The sequence below is a fragment of the Mastigoproctus giganteus genome, chromosome 1, assembly GCF_048544385.1.
Source record: "Mastigoproctus giganteus isolate SK-2022 chromosome 1, ASM4854438v1, whole genome shotgun sequence".
NCBI lineage: Eukaryota > Metazoa > Arthropoda > Arachnida > Uropygi > Thelyphonidae > Mastigoproctus > Mastigoproctus giganteus.
This window is the reverse complement of record NC_143575.1, coordinates 18,830,091-18,848,519: the sequence shown is the minus strand read 5'-3', so window position 1 is coordinate 18,848,519 and position 18,429 is coordinate 18,830,091. Positions and strand designations below refer to the sequence as shown.

The window sequence follows — 18,429 nt, the reverse complement described above, 5'->3', positions numbered from 1 at the left end:
TCTAACCTAACCTAAAGTAATAAATAAGGAAAAGATGAAGCCCTCTCATTTTATGTCTGGCTTCTTGTAACCACTACTTGATCCTGCTTTACTAGCAAAATTTTTCTCATAAAGTAAACCGTTTAGATTCAGGCCTCGTCGGGAATTGTGAGGTGTCAGATTTTTAATTTTTTCAAATTTCCATGAATATTAAGTACTAACTAATTGTTTAAAGGATGAAACGTTGCTATGACAGTTTGAAAGGAGGAATAGCATTATATTACATTGTGACCAACGCATATTATTCTCGATTAATAATATAATTTTTGTGTTATGAACAAAATTCGAAGTACAATTATTGATTAAATTATTTTTTTTTCAGGATTCCTGTGTATTTAGGTTTGTGGTCGAAATTGCCTTATCAGATTTAATGGAAGAAGATGGTAATTTTTTTTTTGTTTTAATTATGATTAATAATAAAGTGCGCTACTAACTTCTGTTCCAGGAAAAATAATGGAGTTAATGGTAAAAGAAGTACTGGAGGATCATCTAGGCAAGGCCGCAATTATACTTCAAACACAGCACGGGTTTGTTAAAGGGAAATCTTGTTTGACCCATTTGATTGGATACTACGATGTGGTCACAAAGGAACTTGATGCAAAAGTAACTTTGATATCATATACTTGAATTTCAGAAGGCTTTTGAAGGAAGGAAGGATTGGAGCTGCTGAACGAGAACAGAGAAGGGCAACGAGATTGGTGAACGGAAAAAAGCTGTTCTTACCAAGAAAGTCTTCAGTTGTGCAAATTGCAGCATCTGGAGTCTAGGCACCTGGAAGATGATTTGATTGAGATGTTTAAGGCTTTGAATGGATTGAACAAGCTGATGGGATTCTTTCTCTTGCTCAGACCACACATAGGGGCCACAAATTCAAATTGAAGGACGGTTGCAGAATAGATGTGCAACCGTCCTTCTTCAATTTGAAGAAGAAGAAGAAGGACGGTTGCCATTAGTCAGCAGGTCGTTGATTGCTGGAACAAACTTCCATCTGTTGTTGTGGAAGTCGATAGTTGAAATAAATTCAAGGAAGAATTAGACAAACTATTGGGAGGGAATATGTAAGTGAAATGGGAATTTTTTGGTTAATTGTGTATAAGCTTGCTTTGTTGCATCATTTGCTACTGCTAATGCTAAATTCGAAACAAGATTGAAAGATTTATCTTTTGCATTTTAAAAGGGCTGATCCTATAGTTCAGAGAATCCGAGGGAAATAATTAATGTAGAAACATTAATTTTGATTAAAAAAAAGAAAATCGACCACAGAACACACGACTTTCTCTTCTAGGTGTTCCAATGCTCCTAAAAGCCAACAACTCGTAAGACTATGAATAACGCATACATTAAATAAAATTTTTAAGAAATGGCCCGTAAAATCTTATACGATTATTTGCACCAAATATAAAACTGTTAGTTCACACACACTGGCTAAAAAAATACGAACCAGGTCGACTTCCTTTCGAATAATAGCAAGTGTGCAGTGTGGCATGAAGTCTATAAGGTGTTTTTTTTTTTTTTTTTTTTTGTTGCATTTTGATCTAATTGTAACCATTCTACCAGCCAAATATCGCGTGTAGCTTCAACCCTAGGGGCTCACATCTGGTGAGTATGGGCTTGGCACACCCAGGGTCCTGCCTAGTGCAGCAAAAGCCTCAGGCTACCTTGCAACATATGCTAATGATAATGATAATGATAAAGTTGAAGGAAGAGGACTTCGTTCCCGAATAACTCTCTCCAGCATATCCCACACATTCTCAATATAACTCAGATCGGTGACTGTGGGGGCCAGAAAGGATTGTGAGGTGAGGATTTTCCATTGGACGAGAAACCTGAGTTCTTGGAAGAAAAACCATGCTACCATCGCCTGAGACCAACTAACTCGGCCACGTTGTGAAAAATACCCATAAAAATTTCCCCGCCATCGACTGAATTCGAACTGAGGTCTGTTCCAACTGGTGTGGGACAGAAAGCGATCTTACCAGCCGTACCACCCAGGAGGGCTAATTCAAAGTTCGTATTTTTTTGGCCAGTATGCGTATATTCATTATGTAGGTTAATACTGTTTAATTGAAACAAGGAATCTTTATATGTACTAAAACTGCTTAATTCTTTTCTATATTTTAGCTTTGCTGGGTAGTTTGCTTCTCAATGACTCCCGGAAAGCGCAATCCGTGTTCAAAGAAGTTATTTACGTTACTATAAATGCCCTTAACCTTCTGCCTGAAAGTCTGTCACCACCACAGATTATTGTTGTTTTTCGTCTCGACTCATTACCAATGTTTCCCGAGTAAGTTTATTTTAATTGCGTTTGTCCAGATTTCATGAAAATGTTATAGCAAATTTCTTTCTCTGTTTTTATAAAGCATTAACGATTAGAAGAATGTTTGCAAACATCAGTGAATTACCAGGTTGCGTTGTTTAGAGTTTGTCGAGGTAACTAAGGTCACCTGATGGTAATGTGCATATCTTGTTTGTAAAATTGCGTGTATGCCATGATCGATTTTTCTGTTTTGTGGGATGAAAATCCCAATTTTCTCTAAAAACAGCCGTGATAACATAATATGACCGCTCTCGATAACGCAGCAAGTTCAGCAACGAGTATGAAGTTTTTGCTAACCTTCTTTAAATTATTGAATGTTAATAAAATAATTTAATGAATGTCTTAAAAACTGTATAAATACTGTATTTACAGTATTTTGTATTTACTTTCTGTCATTTTCTTAGGTACCAAGTAGAAAGCATTACTTCTTTAACAGAAAAGAAGAAAGAGAGAAGATTTTTCCGGTTCGAAGGAATTATTTGCTACATGTCAGCAACCATGAAATACACGTAATACTACCTCAGTTTTTAAATATCAAAGATATATTGATTAGGAAAAAAACTTTAAATTAAAGCATTAATAAGTATATTATTCTTAAATTCACTTTTGCATTCATATAAAATAATGAACCAAAATAATTTCATGTATAGTTTGTCCATCACATTTATTCACAGTTTCATGATTGTAAGTATGAAAACTTTGCAAAATAACGTTTTCCTATTTAAGAAGACAATAATATTAGAGATAAAATGAATTTTAAAAGAATGAGTTGTTACACCTCATTTATTCGCTGTATTTCAGTATTCTGTCCGGAAAAATAGACAAACCGACCAGAGGAAACATACGATTGTTTAAACATGTATCTCGTGTAGTCTGTTGATTGTAATGGTGGGGAGTTCAAAGCCTTTGTAGTCATTAGCGTTAAAAATGGTAAGGAAAAATTCTATAATGTTAAAAACTGATGTAAAGTTAACATTATAGACCCCTCTTTTCACAGTGCGGGCTCTGTGAAAAGGTGGAGGGGGGTGTCTTGTTGAATGATTCCAGTGCCATCTGGATACACGATCACTATGTAGGGCAAAATGTGTTCCAAAACAATTCCGAGGTGGGATCTATCCGGCAGTGAGGGCGTGTACAATGGGACAAGGGACCCAGTGATATCCATTCAAACATCCCCTAAGCAACAATACCACTGCCGCTGGCCTAGTTTCTTCCAATCGTGCAGTCTGGTTGCAGCTGTCTATCTGTTCACCGTCGAATATTCTCTCGTCCATCCGCAAGATGGAGCTGAAACCTTGAATCATCTAACCCGGCGACTCTTTTCCACTCTTCCAATATCCAGGAATGGTGTTTCCGTGCCCATTCCAGGCGGAGGATGTCGATGTCGGGCGGTCTACACCACATCTGTATTGTCACGTTGGGTGGAAAAGGCCCTGGTTTGAATACCTTCGATGACACGAGGAACTTTAATGGGCTTTGTTCACTCCAGGGCTGAGTTAGTCGATCTCAGGCGTAGCAAGCTTTTTTCCCAGGAATCCCGAGTTTTTCGTTCAGCAAAGCAAGTTAATCAATTAGAGGACACGCAATTTACAGACACGATACATATATAGATTAAAGAAATTACTTTCAGGTGACCCTAATGTAATAGTTTTTTTGTTTTTTTTTTGTACCACTTGAGTTGGTACATACTTTTTTGGCTTGCCGATCTTCAAGCTCACAGAGTTGTTTCCTTAAACCTGGTTTGGCGGAACTTTGGTTAATTATACCAAGTATTCCACCAATATACGGTACATGCTGATTTGTTAAAAGGTATCAAGGATTGTATATCATCAGCAAAGCTTGGTCTCGAATGCTACTTTGGTCCAAAAAGCTTTGAAATAAAAATCGTCATTCTAAAGATGGTTATCCAATAAAGATTATCCAAAGTTCTGAGTTTTACGATTGCTCTTGTCTAACAGCATTGACTGCAGCCAACACGCAGTGGCCACTAGGCTACCACTCGTCTGTGAATCTCGCGTTGCGACTAAAATAGTTGCACTACCAAGTAACTCTCCGCTCCCTCAAACCAGCCAATGAATAATAAACAGTTCGACTTTGCGCAGCATTTATTTCAACATAATGATCTTAAGTGCAATAAACGACGATTGCAAATAAGTTTTCCAAAGATTAAAAGTGGGAGGAAAGTTAAAATGCTAAAATGCAAATTTTGCTCTTTTTAATAAAGCCCTTCGCAGCTTCGTGGCTAGGGCTTAGCAAAATAACAAAATGATTAGATAAAACTTGCGATAAGTGATTGTCAAACTGTGCGCCCCAACATGACCATCAAGTGTGCCGTGGGGTTAAGAAAATGCGATTGCGAAAAAGTGATTACCATCGAACTGCGTGCAGTTCGAAAGCAATCACTCTGGCAGTGCCATCAATGTATCCTCTTTAGCTCCAAGTGGGACTCGGCTAACAAAAGCTTGAAAATCACCACTTTAAGGATAAGATGAGAGTAAATGAAAATTTTATCCTTTTTTTTCAGTTGGATAAACTGATGAATCTGAATTAATCTTAATCCAATGTTTTTTTTGTTTTTTTTTTCAATCTTATAGCCGAAGTGCTCGTTACTACTGTTCAGTAGAAGAATGCAAAGGGAGCACTGGTAACTTGTTCATCAGAGTGCACATACCTGGAGCAAGAGAAGCAGAAACTGTAAGGTAAATACAACTAATTTAATATTTAATGCGTGGAATCATTGAGTAATTAGAATTTTATTTCTCCCATTGGTTTGACCATTGTAGAAAAGATGCCACTCATGATTATAATCACGAATGAGATCAAATTTAAAACTCACTTTAAGAGTTTTTAAATTTGATCTTCAGTTCATTGGTCAAAACTCATAATAAACTAAAATTTTATATGTAAGTTCGAATTTTAGTGTTCATTTGTTTGGTTTAGGATTTTTTTGCGCATCAGCAAAGTACGCCAATTTTTTTAAAGAAAAGTTATTTAACACTTATGCAGTAGCAGCTTTTGTAATTTGAAATATTGGTTTTCTTTGTCTCTTACCTCGATGTAATATTTTTAAATTGTTCCCTTACAGGAAAGATTTCACCTGTCCTTACTGTGGTAGTTTGCTTGTTGAAGATCCAAAAGGCCGAACCCTCGGAGGTAAGTACTAATATTGGTAATAATAGTACTGTTACGTACTGTTATTCTAAATAATATAAAAGTCTCTATTAGGAAAATTCGGTTGTTGTAGGGAGTAAAAATAAAAAAGGAATTATTCGTTTTAGAATGATCAAGACCTTGCAGAAGAAACTTAGTTTCATCGTTTGAAGATATGAAAGATTTTCCTCTTAAAGCATCCTTACTGTTTGGTAGTCACACCAAACCTGTTCAAAGTCATCCGTTTCCATGTTTTTGCATGGAAACGGATGACTGTTGTCCTGTTGTATTTGCTACCCATGCGTTGCACAATGTGTCCAGTAATGCTTGCTCGTTGCATGGTTAGCATTGAATGTCCCTTTCCAGTAGGTCCCAAATCAGAAACATGCTCAATCGGGTTGAGATCGAGTGAGTTTGGTGGTCAGGTTGGTTGGTTGTTGTTGGGTTTTAGGAGCATCGGCGTTTAACCATATTGCTCCGTGTATATTGCTGTAAATTGCGTGCGTTCTGATGTCGATTTTCTGTTTGTTGGACGAAAACCCCGAAATCTCTGGAGAAAAAACCATGCCACCCTTGCGTGAGACGGACTAACTCAGCCACTTTGTGAAAAAGACCCATAAAAATTCCTCCCGTCATCGACGGAACTCGAACTCAGGTCTTTTCCACCCGATGTGTGGAGGACGGCGATCCTACCAACTGTGCTACCCACGAAGGCTGGGTGGACAGAGAATTCATTGTCATCTTCCTGAAACCAGTTAGCAACCTGCCGGACGTTTTCGCAATGCGCGTTGTCTTGGTGACAGACTATTCATTGTCTGAATATGCTGTCATCATGAAGGAGTACTCAGTCGACGACGATAGAAATATAAGCTTTCCCATCGAGCTATTGAATAACAGTGATCAGAAGACCTAGGATATGCCAGGAAAACAATCCCTAAACCAGCGTGATATCATGCTGGTTTGGGGATTCCACTGGGGCTTTCTACCGTTTCCAATTCTATCATGCTTATCAGCATGATAGAATTGGAAACCGGACTCATCAGCCCAGGCAGCAGATTTCCATATATCCGTGGTCTTGCATTGGTGCTGGCGTGCCCATTCAAGGCGTATTTTCTTGGTGTTTCGCATGGATGGGATGACAGTCGCGTTTCCCAGGAACCAGGTATCCCATAAATTCTGTCCTTTCAGTGTAATGTGCATAATATTGTGATTTCTATCGTTTTCACAAATAGGCAAGTTGTCCCCCTCGATTGGGGAAAATCGCGATTTAATCTTAACTCAATTATATTTATTAGCTAAAAAATACGATTTTTTGCTTAATTAAACTTTCGTAGTCTCTTCTCAATGTCCATGTAGAACTATTTCTTTTTTAGGAAAAGCCTATTAAAAATAACTTTACTTGTTGTATCCGCCTCTCTCTCTCTCTCTCTCTCTCTCTCTCTCTCTTTCCAGCTGTCACTCTCTGTTTTGTAACTCTGAAGAGATAAATTATTATCTTACAGAAAAAGTGGTGATCGGAATGATTCCAAAGAGTGCCTTTTCACAGCCAGTTCGTTTCGCATGTCACGAAATGATAAAAGTGTTTTGTAGAGGTAAGCGCCTTATTAGCCCAAAACCCTATTGTAATAAATTTTCAGTTAAATATCATACAAGTTGATATTTTAAGGAGTCCTTATGTGCTGTAATGTAATAACTAGATCGTATGTATAGCTTAGCTTAATTTTCAGCACTCACCTCATAGTAATCCGCTTAGCTGGTGGAGGGTTTTACCATATACTTAGTGGTTATAGGGTTCTAATACTTTATAGGGATTATGGGTTTAAAATTAAGTTATGGGCTGTAGAAAAATTTTTAAGAAAGGAAAGTGCACCTTCCATGGTTGCCTAATTAAATTAAATTAAATGAAGAGAAAAAAGAAAGGAAAATATAAGTTAATAATCGCGCACGAGCGACTTTCGAGTTTCCTCGTCTTCAGTTAGCTATAGTGGAGGGGGGGAAGAGAGCGCGCTTGCGTTATATACGGGTTGGGTTCCCGAAATGCATTTCAGTGCACGTGGAAACTTGATACGTGCTAAATTCCAAACGGGGGAGAAATTGGCGAGAATCTTTTTGTTTAACACGTTGAGTGATGTATGGCGCTTAAACCATTCAATGACGAGGGCTTCGTTTTCAAGGATTTTGTAGCTAGAATTTAATTTAATTACTGTGATGGCTGAATCGATGAGTGGGTTGTGATTTTAAGATTGGACATGTTGTGTTAGTTCTGTGCTTGCTGAATTAATAATAGCTTCAAAACTAATTCAGCAAGCACAGAACTAACACAACATGTCCAATCTCAAAATCACAACCCACTCATCGATTCAGCCATCACAGTAATTAAATTAAATTCTAGCTACAAAATCCTTGAAAACGAAGCCCTCGTCATTGAATGGTTTAAGCGCCATACATCACTCAACGTGTTAAACAAAAAGATTCTCGCCAATTTCTCCCCCGTTTGGAATTTAGCACGTATCAAGTTTCCACGTGCACTGAAATGCATTTCGGGAACCCAACCCGTATATAACGCAAGCGCGCTCTCTTCCCCCCCTCCACTATAGCTAACTGAAGACGAGGAAACTCGAAAGTCGCTCGTGCGCGATTATTAGCTTATATTTTCCTTTCTTTTTTCTCTTCATTTAATTTAATTTAATTAGGCAACCATGGAAGGTGCACTTTCCTTTCTTAAAAATTTTTCTACAGCCCATAACTTAATTTTAAACCCATAATCCCTGTAAAGTATTAGAACCCTATAACCACTATGTATATGGTAAAACCCTCCACCAGCTAAGCGGATTACTATGAGGTGAGTGCTGAAAATTAAGCTAAGCTATACATACGATCTAGATATCATACAAGTTTAATTTTGTTATGAATTCTATTTGATGAATGTGGTCTTTACAAAACAGAATGCACAGCTTATTAAATGTATTTGTCTGTTGCATTTAATACATTAAATGTTATTGTCTGTAAACTGCATGTATTCTGAGATCGATTTTTTGTTTACTGGATGAAAAACCCGACTCCAGGAGAAAAAGCCATGCTACCCTCGCTTGAGACCGACCAACTCAGTCACGTTGTGAAAAAAACCCATAAAAATTCCTCCCGTCATCGATGGGATTCGAATTCAGGTCTTTTCCACCCGGTGTGGGTAGGATGGCGATTATACCAACTGTGCTACAGCAATACTAATAATATACAGTATATGGCAATACGTTTAAGTCACTGATGTGCCTAAAACTTTATAACAAACAAACTATGGTGGTTTATATTTTTTATAGATGAAAAACCTGAATTTTCAAGTGGAAGACGAAGCTTTTAAAACCATAATTCTTCCCCTAATCACCAAGCAAGTACGATAAAACAAAAAGGAAGGGGGAGGAAAATGACCTGACTATAGCTTTTTTTTTTTTTTTTTGCGTAATCATTGGAAACATTTATGCAGTTGTCCCATCTCAAATTCTAGAAAATCTGTTTTAAAAAGATGGTTGCTGTCATAACTAGCGAATGACACCACTTTCAACTTCTGCACTGATTCTACAAACTTGTCTTTGGCAATGAGGCCTCAGTATATTGCGTCTGTAATATGTGTATTCTTCAGTCGATATGCGTGTTTCCTGGACGAGAAATCCAATTTCCGGTAGAAAAATCATGCAATCCTCACGTGAACCGACTAACTCAGCTGCGTTGTGGAAAGAGCCGATAAGAGTTCCTCTCGCCGAGATTGGATTTGAACCCAGGCCTTTTCCGCACGGGGTGAAAACTAGATGGTCGTAACCACTGTACCAACACCGAGTTGGTGTTTAAGTAGATCATCAGAAATAGATGATGCGAAGTTCCCACCACAAATCATTGATGATCTCTTGGGATGCACGTGCTGTATCTAGTCATGCGTTCCCGTGGAACAGCAGTTGCGCTCACATCTCAACAGCACAAGTCGTTTTCTGCGAATTGAGTCCCTAAGTTCTTTCAGACCTGTGTAATACGCTGCAACATCCAAAGTATCTCTCCAGAGTACCTTCGAAAATGCACAAGAAGAACCAATGCCGCATTTAGGTATGATAATGCTCTTAGCCAAAGCATGTAAAGAGGCCAAAAAATATGTAATTATGCATTTTATCTTCACAAAGGGAAAGGGGGAGAGATCCCGTCTTATATCAGATGCCCAAATCAGTGTTTTATTTTGCTTATGCCTAAATCTGGCGCTGAGAAGAACATGGTCCCAGAAAACAACTCGCATTACTTTCCCGGTTGAATGCACAGCCATAAACTTCTTTCTAGGTATGAACCAGGTGCTTTGATTGAATTAAAACACGTTTGCTTTAATTCAATTAATTAATTCAAGTGGCTGTCCCGTTGTCCATCCCATAATTCCTTTTTTGCCGATATGGAGGTTCATATTTATTATATCACTGTTTAAAGACAGTGATATACAAGCATATAAAGGTTGTCGGTGGTTAAGTTTCCGACTTGATCACTGAAAACCTGTCTTCACCACGTCTGTCTACATATAACAATTTGATTGCCAGTAGATGGATTTTAACGAAATTTTATGCTCGTATGAGCATAAAGGAAATGTCAGATCGATACTATCTTTTCAGCGTTATGTTCGGTTAGCCCGTGTGAAACTATCAGAATCAATTCCAATTCGACAACTTACCCAATTTCTCCTTCTCTCTTTAGAAAACTATGCTAGAGAATTACTCTAGAAGGCAAAGTCAGATCAACACCAAGTTTGCAGTGTGTGGGCATTACTCGTGGGAGCACGAGGTTTATAATCACCCACACGGGTGGAAGAGGCTTAAATTCGAATCCCATAAATGAAGCAGGGAGGTTTTTTTTTTTATGTCCTTTTTACACGTGGCCGAATTATTCGGTTTCCGGCATGGTTCCATGATTTTTCATCCCGGAAATTGGATTTTTCTTCTAGCTAGAAAGAAACGTCAAACCGACCGAAGAATACACACAACTACAGACATACTATCTTGACACCTCATAGCCTTAGTTGCTTTGGTGCTTAACGCACGTCAATTATTAAAGAGCCATTTCCTAAATTTCCCCCCCCGCAGAAACGTTTTAATAAATCTGTAACAGCAGCCACGATCCTTTTCAAAAACTCATTATTTAGAACTTACTTATTATCATTCTAGGCCATTGTACCAAACATCATGTCAATAGTCCCATGAAATGGTACAAAGTCCGATTTCTTTTAGTTGGTTTTATTAATCAAACAGCTAATTTTGGGTTGACATTTTTATAAATGCTATATTTGCAGATGAACTTTGCGTGGGACTTCAGCTTGGTCAGAACTGCACCATTATAGGAAGTTCACTATTTTCCAGAAGTGGGAACGAATTTGCTGTAGGAATAGAGGTAGGACTACCTTATTATTATTATTTTTTTAAATTTTAGTTAATTATTTATTTTCAATTTCATGTGTGCGTTTCTGGAATTTCTTATTCGTATCTACAATAAAATGGCGACCATCCGACGTAATTTTTCTTATGTCACTTTTTAAACTCCATTAAACTATTCAATTTTAAAAACATGAATAATCTGAATATTATTTAAAATACTTTTAAGGATAATATCAAATTATTATTTATTTTTTTGTTTATTTTAGGCAAATAATATTTTTCGTACTGAGGTAAGTAAACGCCTTTGTTTATATTAAAGTACAATTGTTACTTCAGTTTTGAATATCGAATATTTCTCCAGTCTCCTGAATGCATAAATATTTTTTGTCATCCTTTTTTTTTTTTAAGCAAGAGATGAAATTTAATTTGTTTCGATAAAATTTATAATGTTTTGTTTTACATTTGCAGGTTTACTCGGAGCGTTTTCTAAACAAATATGACCAGATGCCGAAATCAATAAGGAACCTATACGAATGTGAGATATTTTGTGCTTAAGTTGATATTCGATATATTTTATTTTTTTAACTTGGCCCCATCAGGGCAAAAAATAACACTTAATGCGTATTGATAAGTATGTTGTTTGTGCCTTCTTGCTGCACAACATACATATGAAAGCAAAAATAAAGTGGAGTGTATCTATAATCCGCGTGTGTTCTTCGGTCAGTTAACTGGATGAAAAACCCCACTTATGGGAGTGGAAAACAGTAAAACCTTCGAACGAGGCTGATTACCTCGAATACGCTTTGAAAAAAGACGAGACAGATTCGAACTTAGGCCATCTTCTTGTAATTCTCATCAATGAAAATATTGAAGTCTACAGAAAAGGTTTTGCATACTTATGTGATATTTGAAGGAAACGTCCAAAGTTAAAAAAAAGTCGAATTATTATTTTCAACAGGGAAAAACTTTACATCCTCCAACTGACATTGGCTAACTACAGCCTCGAGAAGAGGATGTCAGAAATTCCTCCACCCATCGACGGAAATCGAATTCGGACCTTCCAAACAAATGGCAAATGGGGATGTATCGTGCCAACTTACCTGACACGGAAGACCATCCACGAACTATAGAAAAGGTTCAAGTTTACTGTGGAGCATATTTATGTGAGGAAGCGATGGTCTTTGTTTAGAATAGGTAAAATCTTCGCCGATTTCGGGACATCAAGGATACGTAACGAGAGGATACGTAACTAGGCCATCAAGGGTATGTGACTGGACGGATTCTTACTTTTCGTAGTAAAGTAAGAATCCGTCTCTAAGGTGGAGAAAAGAAATCTTTTCTCCACCATCAACACGATGGTGGAGAACAGATTTCTTTTCCTTTGAGGCAGTGGCTTCTCCGATTTGGATTTTGTTGATCCACCGAAGGCAGTGTTCCGGTGTAGGTGTTTCTTGAAAAGGTTGGTCTGCTGAGAAAGTAGAAGAATGAAGAGTAATAGGATTAATGAACCTGATCATACACTGTATGATCAGTCGTAGGTGATAAATCCTGATAATTTCTTGCTTTATTTTCCACGCGGCTGCATAATACTTTGCTCTAAAGCTTTTAAAATTAAAACAAAAGTCTTTGGTTCCAGATGAGGAATAGATCTTTATTTTATTACTTTTATACCCAGGAGACTTTATTGAGAATAGTTTTACTAAGAGTAGTTTTATTGATTTTCTTCTTCAAAGAAAATCAATGAAACTACTTCCATTCTTCCATTTGGACTAGTGCGGACTACTGGTTTCATTTTGGTGCGAGAATAATTATTGAAATATCTAAAAACTTCGACATCTTATAGCCCTGGAAGCCTCCACTACATTTTATTATATGTGGAAGCCGGTCCATATTAGGACTATTAGGAAATAAATTCTGGACTTCAGCTGTGCCTTTCCAAAGGAGTTCCATTGTAGAAAACGAACTCGAAATTGTACAGTTGTGCCGTTAATAAAAAAAAAAATACCTCCTAACTCGCCCCCTTATTTTAGAGAAGTTTCTACGATACTCGTTTCTTAAAGTAAACGAAATTTAAGAAAACAGTATTTTCTCCGGTATTTTTTTCTAGTAGTAACCCTTCTCTACACGATTCTTTGCATTTTAGATCTGGGAAAATAAAACTGCAATATAATATATTTTAATTTGATTCGATTTGTAAGGGGATATTGTTTACTATCGCTAAATGTACTTTGGATTGTTTTTGAATAAGTGCCAAAGAAACTATGACGTGTCTATAAACTGCATCTTTCATATTCAATGGGCTTGATATACAAGAAGCCAAACACTATTTGTCATCTGAACTAATCTCTCATTAGATATAAAATATTTAAAAATAACTAAGAAGCGCTCGCTGGAAAGAATGAATCCTTATAAGGAAAACTATAACCTCATGAAGTTCCTTCATGATTAGTAAATCTGGTGTTACATTTTATTTTTATTTTTATTATTTCATTTTAAAAAGGAATTTTGACCACTTCGAAGTTTTATTTGCGCTTTTAAGAAGATAAAAGCCATCCTTGTCTACGAAATCGTACTTTTTATGGCATTGCTAACAAAGTGAAGAAAAGAAAAAGTACTTTTAGGTTCTACCGAGATTTGAACTCGGATCGCTGGATTCAAAGTCCAAAGTGCTAACCATTACACCATAGAACCACCTGCGTTGAATTATCGATTAATAGATAATATACTTATAAACTAATCTTTCAGATAGTTGATTTAGGTTACGTTTGGTAACCTTGACGTTCTCTGGAGGAGGTGAAAGATGGTGTGAGGGATATCTATTTCATTAACTATAAGATTTTCTATTCATCCTTCTAACTTAGCCTAAAATGGCAATATGAGAAGAAGACTTTGTATTTTCAATGCCGATCTTAAAATTAATAAAAATAATTAAGTACAGAAAAATAAAAAGTATATTATACACATCTACGAGTGTACATTGCAGTCACCACAACCAGTAATAGGCAAATTTATTAAAATTTTACCATTTGCCGTTTAACCAATAAAAATCAAGGTGACATATAATTCCCTTACCAGCGTCTATGAATGGATTTTTAGCAGCCTGATAAAAAAAAAACAAACTATTTTCAATAATATCCAGATATATTTAGTTTAAAATAGCCCTCCCCTGGGGAAATACCGGATACACAAATAACTCCTTTTTTTTTTTTAGTAATAGTAATAGTAATATAGTGCCAAGAAAGCCACAGACTTTTGCCGCACTGGCAGAAAAAAAAAGACGAGTAGATAAAATACAAATTATTTCTTTCCCTCCTCACATGATGATTGATATTATGGTCTCCTGTAAATGATTACAGCTACCCATATATTTATTTTGTCTGTAAATTGCGTGGGTTCTCTGGTCGATTTGCCTGTTTGTTGGACGAAAAAATCCCAGTTTCTGGGGAAAAAACCTTGCTATCTATGCCTGAGACCGACTAACTCAGCCACGGAGTGAAAAAACCCCACTAGAATTCCTCGCGTCATCGATGGGATTCGAACCCGGTCCTTTTCCACCCGGTGTGGGGAAGACGGTGACGATACCACTGTGCTCCATACGGTATTCCAAATATGGTCTTACAATTGCCTTATATAGCCAGACTATGACCTCCATATCTGTACAGGATACTGTGCAATAAATCATACCGATGTCGTTTATGAAAATCAGAAACAACCGTGGTCCAAGAACCGATCCTTGGGGAACCCCACTTCTGACTTTAAACTTTAAATCACTCTGAAGAAAATCCATTAATTACAATCCTTTTTTGCAAGAAAGGAGTCAGAGGTTTAATTTTCCTCAGGGATTTACTTAGGCAGTTAGCACAGGGGCATCGATTTATTTCACCTCTTATTTTGTTAAAAGAACAAGATTTCCACTAGCAACAGATGCACCAATCTTCTTACCTTCTGGAACCAAAATCTTTACCTCTTATGACGGGAAAAAGTTTTGTGTAAATCTGCTTACGATGGACCTTGTTTTATTAGATTTTTCCTTAAAGTAATTTTATCTGGGGGAATCTCTGATCGTATGACTGTCCTGGAGTATAACAGAAATGTTATTATTTATTTATTTATTATTATTTTTTATTTTATTGTTATTATTTTTCTGCTTCAACAAACTTCGTCTTTGTTCTTTGGTTCATGCTAATTCTACACGTTCATGCTGCCTTTAAATTATGGTAAAAAAATTGCTATTCACTCTATACTCACAAAAAAATCATTTCAATATACGTGTATTAAAGTTGCAAGCAATCGATTAAGTTTGCCACCATAGGCAATTTCAGAGCCAAATCCCTATTGTTGCAAACAGTTGCTGCAATGCCAATTGGGATTCATAGAAATATTTGGACTTTCATGGAAATAGTTTTGTTAATTCAAATACCGGTAACTAAAAACTATGAACTTTGGTTATACACCCCTTAGCGTAAGCATTCTGATTTAACCTTTTTGTTTTTGTTTTCTTTTTCAACTGAAGATGAATCCGCATACAGAGTTGCCAGAATGTGAAAAAGAAGCCAAAAAAAGGAAGCGAATATATCAAATTTACTATTCTAATTTGAAATCAGATCCCATCGAATGGATATGAAAATTAGATGAAATATAGTATTATAGATTTTTCTTGTTTCATTTTGATCTGCTTAGCATTTTTAATTCCTGAAATTCTGTTTCTTATGCATTATATTTTGTTACTTTAGGTAAGATGGATACTCCTTGGAACTTTGGGATAACAATGTCCTATCTATTTGCCAGTAAGTTGAAGCTATACTTATGTAAAGATGAAGGCTATAAATTTTACTATTGTGATACGAGTGTGTATCTTATTAGAATCGAAAAATTATGCTACAACCACAAAATTTAAGATAGCGAGAAAAATATGTACCTGGTGGAATTCGATCAAATCTTCTGAAAGTGTATTTTTATAACACTCAGTTATGTAGAGTTTTAAGCGAAATATATCTCTATATTTCTGAATAACGCTCATGAGAGAGCAGTCCTGCATAATTCTGGTGTTTAATAAGAAGTGGGATCACCACTGACAAATAACCCTGGAATGCTGTTTACAAGAAAAATGATAGGACCTTATGGTAATAATCCTTCCACCCCTTCTCTAAGGAAGCTTTTAAGGCACTGAAGGTTCTAAAAGGAAGACGACGTACGTATTCCACCGCCTCCTAAAAACATTGCCGACATGGTCAAAATCGAATTTGGGTCCGGAGATCTAGCTGATTACTCAATTCAAAGAATATACTCTGAGGAAATTGAAATGAATTTATGTCCATGAAAGTCCATGAAAATGAATTCAGATTTTTTGCACCTCTGAAGAGCCTTGGACAGATCTAAAAAAAATATAGAGATGAAATTTCTATATCTTTTTTAGATCTGTTTTTTGATATGCAAATCGATGCAACCGTTCATCAAAATATCTCCCCAGAACATTAGACGGCACTACGATGTCGAACACTTTTCCATAATGTCAGATGGATAAGAAGACATCCAGAATAATATTCAAGACTGAAAACGACTCATCTATAAAGAAAAAAAGTGTCCCATTGGTCTTGGCTCCAGAGATGATGCTGTCTGCACCAATTCTGGCAGGCTTTTGAGGGCAGAAGTGCAAGGAACAAAACCACTCTATGCATTACATCATAGAAATGTAATGACTAGCACTCTGGACATTATTAGTTATCGAGAAATAGATAATGTCGTAAAAAAATTATGATATTAGGGTTCCATGTAAACGATTACTACCCATATATTTATTTTGTCTGTATATTGCGTGCGTTCTCTGGTCGATATGCCTGTTTGCTGGACGAAAAAACCCCACTTTCTGGGGTAAAAATCTTGCTATCTACGCCTGAGACCGACTAACTCAGCCACGGAGTGAAAAAACCCACTAAAATTCTTCGTGTCATCGACGGGATTTGAACCAGGGCCTTTTTTTGAACTTTCCATAGACATCCCCACCTCCGATATTCTTGCAGTTTTCCTGACATCATCCTATCCAGGGCCATCAATTCTCCCGAATTTTCAAAATGGCTACGTTGCATTATACACAAAGAGAAAACCTAATCATACCGCCCGCATTGGAAACGAGTGGTGTCTGCTGTCGTGCACTTTTATATCTTGCATGATTTTCGTGTTTCAGAGTTTAAAATGATATCTGGATTCATCTTGTTAAATTCCATCAAGATGTGAATACAAAAATTTACGCAATTGTCTTAAAAACAGAACTGTAGCATTATTTTTGGTCTGTAACTCCACTATATGTTGTGTTCTCAAAGATTATATGGAAATGCTTTCGATATTTAAATTATCTTAAATGATCTAAAATCATTTTCCAAAATCATCATCTAAACATTTCCATGGCTGCGCGCATACTGTCTTTAATGAATTTAATCCCGAATCCGTAGGTAATTTTTCTGGGTTCGTGCAGTCCCTTCCACGAGATAACATTCCGTACCATCGGAGGCCCAACCTATGGTACCATCAAACTCTTCTCACCTCTAAAAAAAAGGTGTAACGGCGAGATTATGGCAGACAAGTATATAAAAAACAATAAGGGAAAAATTATGAATTTATCCCTCATTGTTTCACCATGAAGGATAAATTCATAATGAACCCATGTCTAAAGTCCAGTGGAAGATGGAGTTTTCCATTAATAAGACTAAGCTTTGTTTCTAGGTCATAGCCATATTTTTCCCTATGGTTTCTAGTCACGAACCCATGGTTCGTGACTAGTAACCATAGGCGAAATAAATTGTGGGTTAACAGCAAGTTGATGAAGATCTAGACATGCGACAATTGGCTACTGTCTGTTATCATCAGTAAGGATGCAATGCACACAAACTTGGCTGAAACACGTGGCATTCCCAAATATTGTGTTAAAGTGTTGACATTTCCCATAATGTCAGGTGGAAGATGAAAGATGGTGAATGGGTAGGAACTGTCGTTCTTGTGGTAACTCAGAGTTCAAGAGAGCTGGCTGGCTGGCTGTCATCTCCATCTCAGATCTAGCTGTTAAAGCCATGCAGCGGCCATCCTAAGTTACAGTGAAACTCTTGGTAGACCTTGAACTTTCCTTAGACATCCTCACTCCCGATGTCCTTGCAGTTTTCCTGACATTTATTCATTTGATATTTGGCATTTCTGATTTAAAATAAGCATAATTTTATTTTAAATAATTATTATAATTATAAAATGATTTTTTTAAAAAAAATTCTTTGTTTTACTTAGGTAAAATTGTAATTCCAGGAACATTTTTCCGTTTGAAGCTTGGACTCTTGTTAAGTATTCTATCCACAAATGGTCAGGTAAATTATTTAAAAAAATTATGAAGTAATTAATGAACGTTCATAAAATCATTTTCTTCTTTCATTTATTAAAAACATGTTTTTTTATATATTCAGAGTTTCTGAGAGGATTAAAAACACAGTCTAAAAAGAAGCCACCAAATAGACCTGCAGTTCTGAAATGGTGAAGAATATTCATAAA

The 18,429-nt window shown here is 36.5% G+C and overlaps 1 protein-coding gene and 1 non-coding gene across 2 annotated transcripts in view; one reads left to right on the top strand and one right to left on the bottom strand.

The window, feature by feature from the left end:
• Positions 1 to 18,429, top strand: part of LOC150090601 (minichromosome maintenance domain-containing protein 2-like) — a 45,727-nt gene that overhangs the window by 202 nt on the left and 27,096 nt on the right. The window contains exons 2-9 of the mRNA XM_090386768.1: positions 362 to 422; positions 2,161 to 2,323; positions 4,951 to 5,055; positions 5,442 to 5,509; positions 10,818 to 10,915; positions 11,166 to 11,189; positions 11,368 to 11,434; positions 15,633 to 15,686. Coding sequence (XP_090242894.1) covers positions 362 to 422; positions 2,161 to 2,323; positions 4,951 to 5,055; positions 5,442 to 5,509; positions 10,818 to 10,915; positions 11,166 to 11,189; positions 11,368 to 11,434; positions 15,633 to 15,686 — 640 coding nt within the window. The remainder of the gene's footprint in view (positions 1 to 361; positions 423 to 2,160; positions 2,324 to 4,950; positions 5,056 to 5,441; positions 5,510 to 10,817; positions 10,916 to 11,165; positions 11,190 to 11,367; positions 11,435 to 15,632; positions 15,687 to 18,429) is intronic.
• On the bottom strand, positions 13,519 to 13,590 carry TRNAQ-UUG (transfer RNA glutamine (anticodon UUG)). Its single transcript has one exon. It is a non-coding gene; the product is annotated as a tRNA-Gln (tRNA).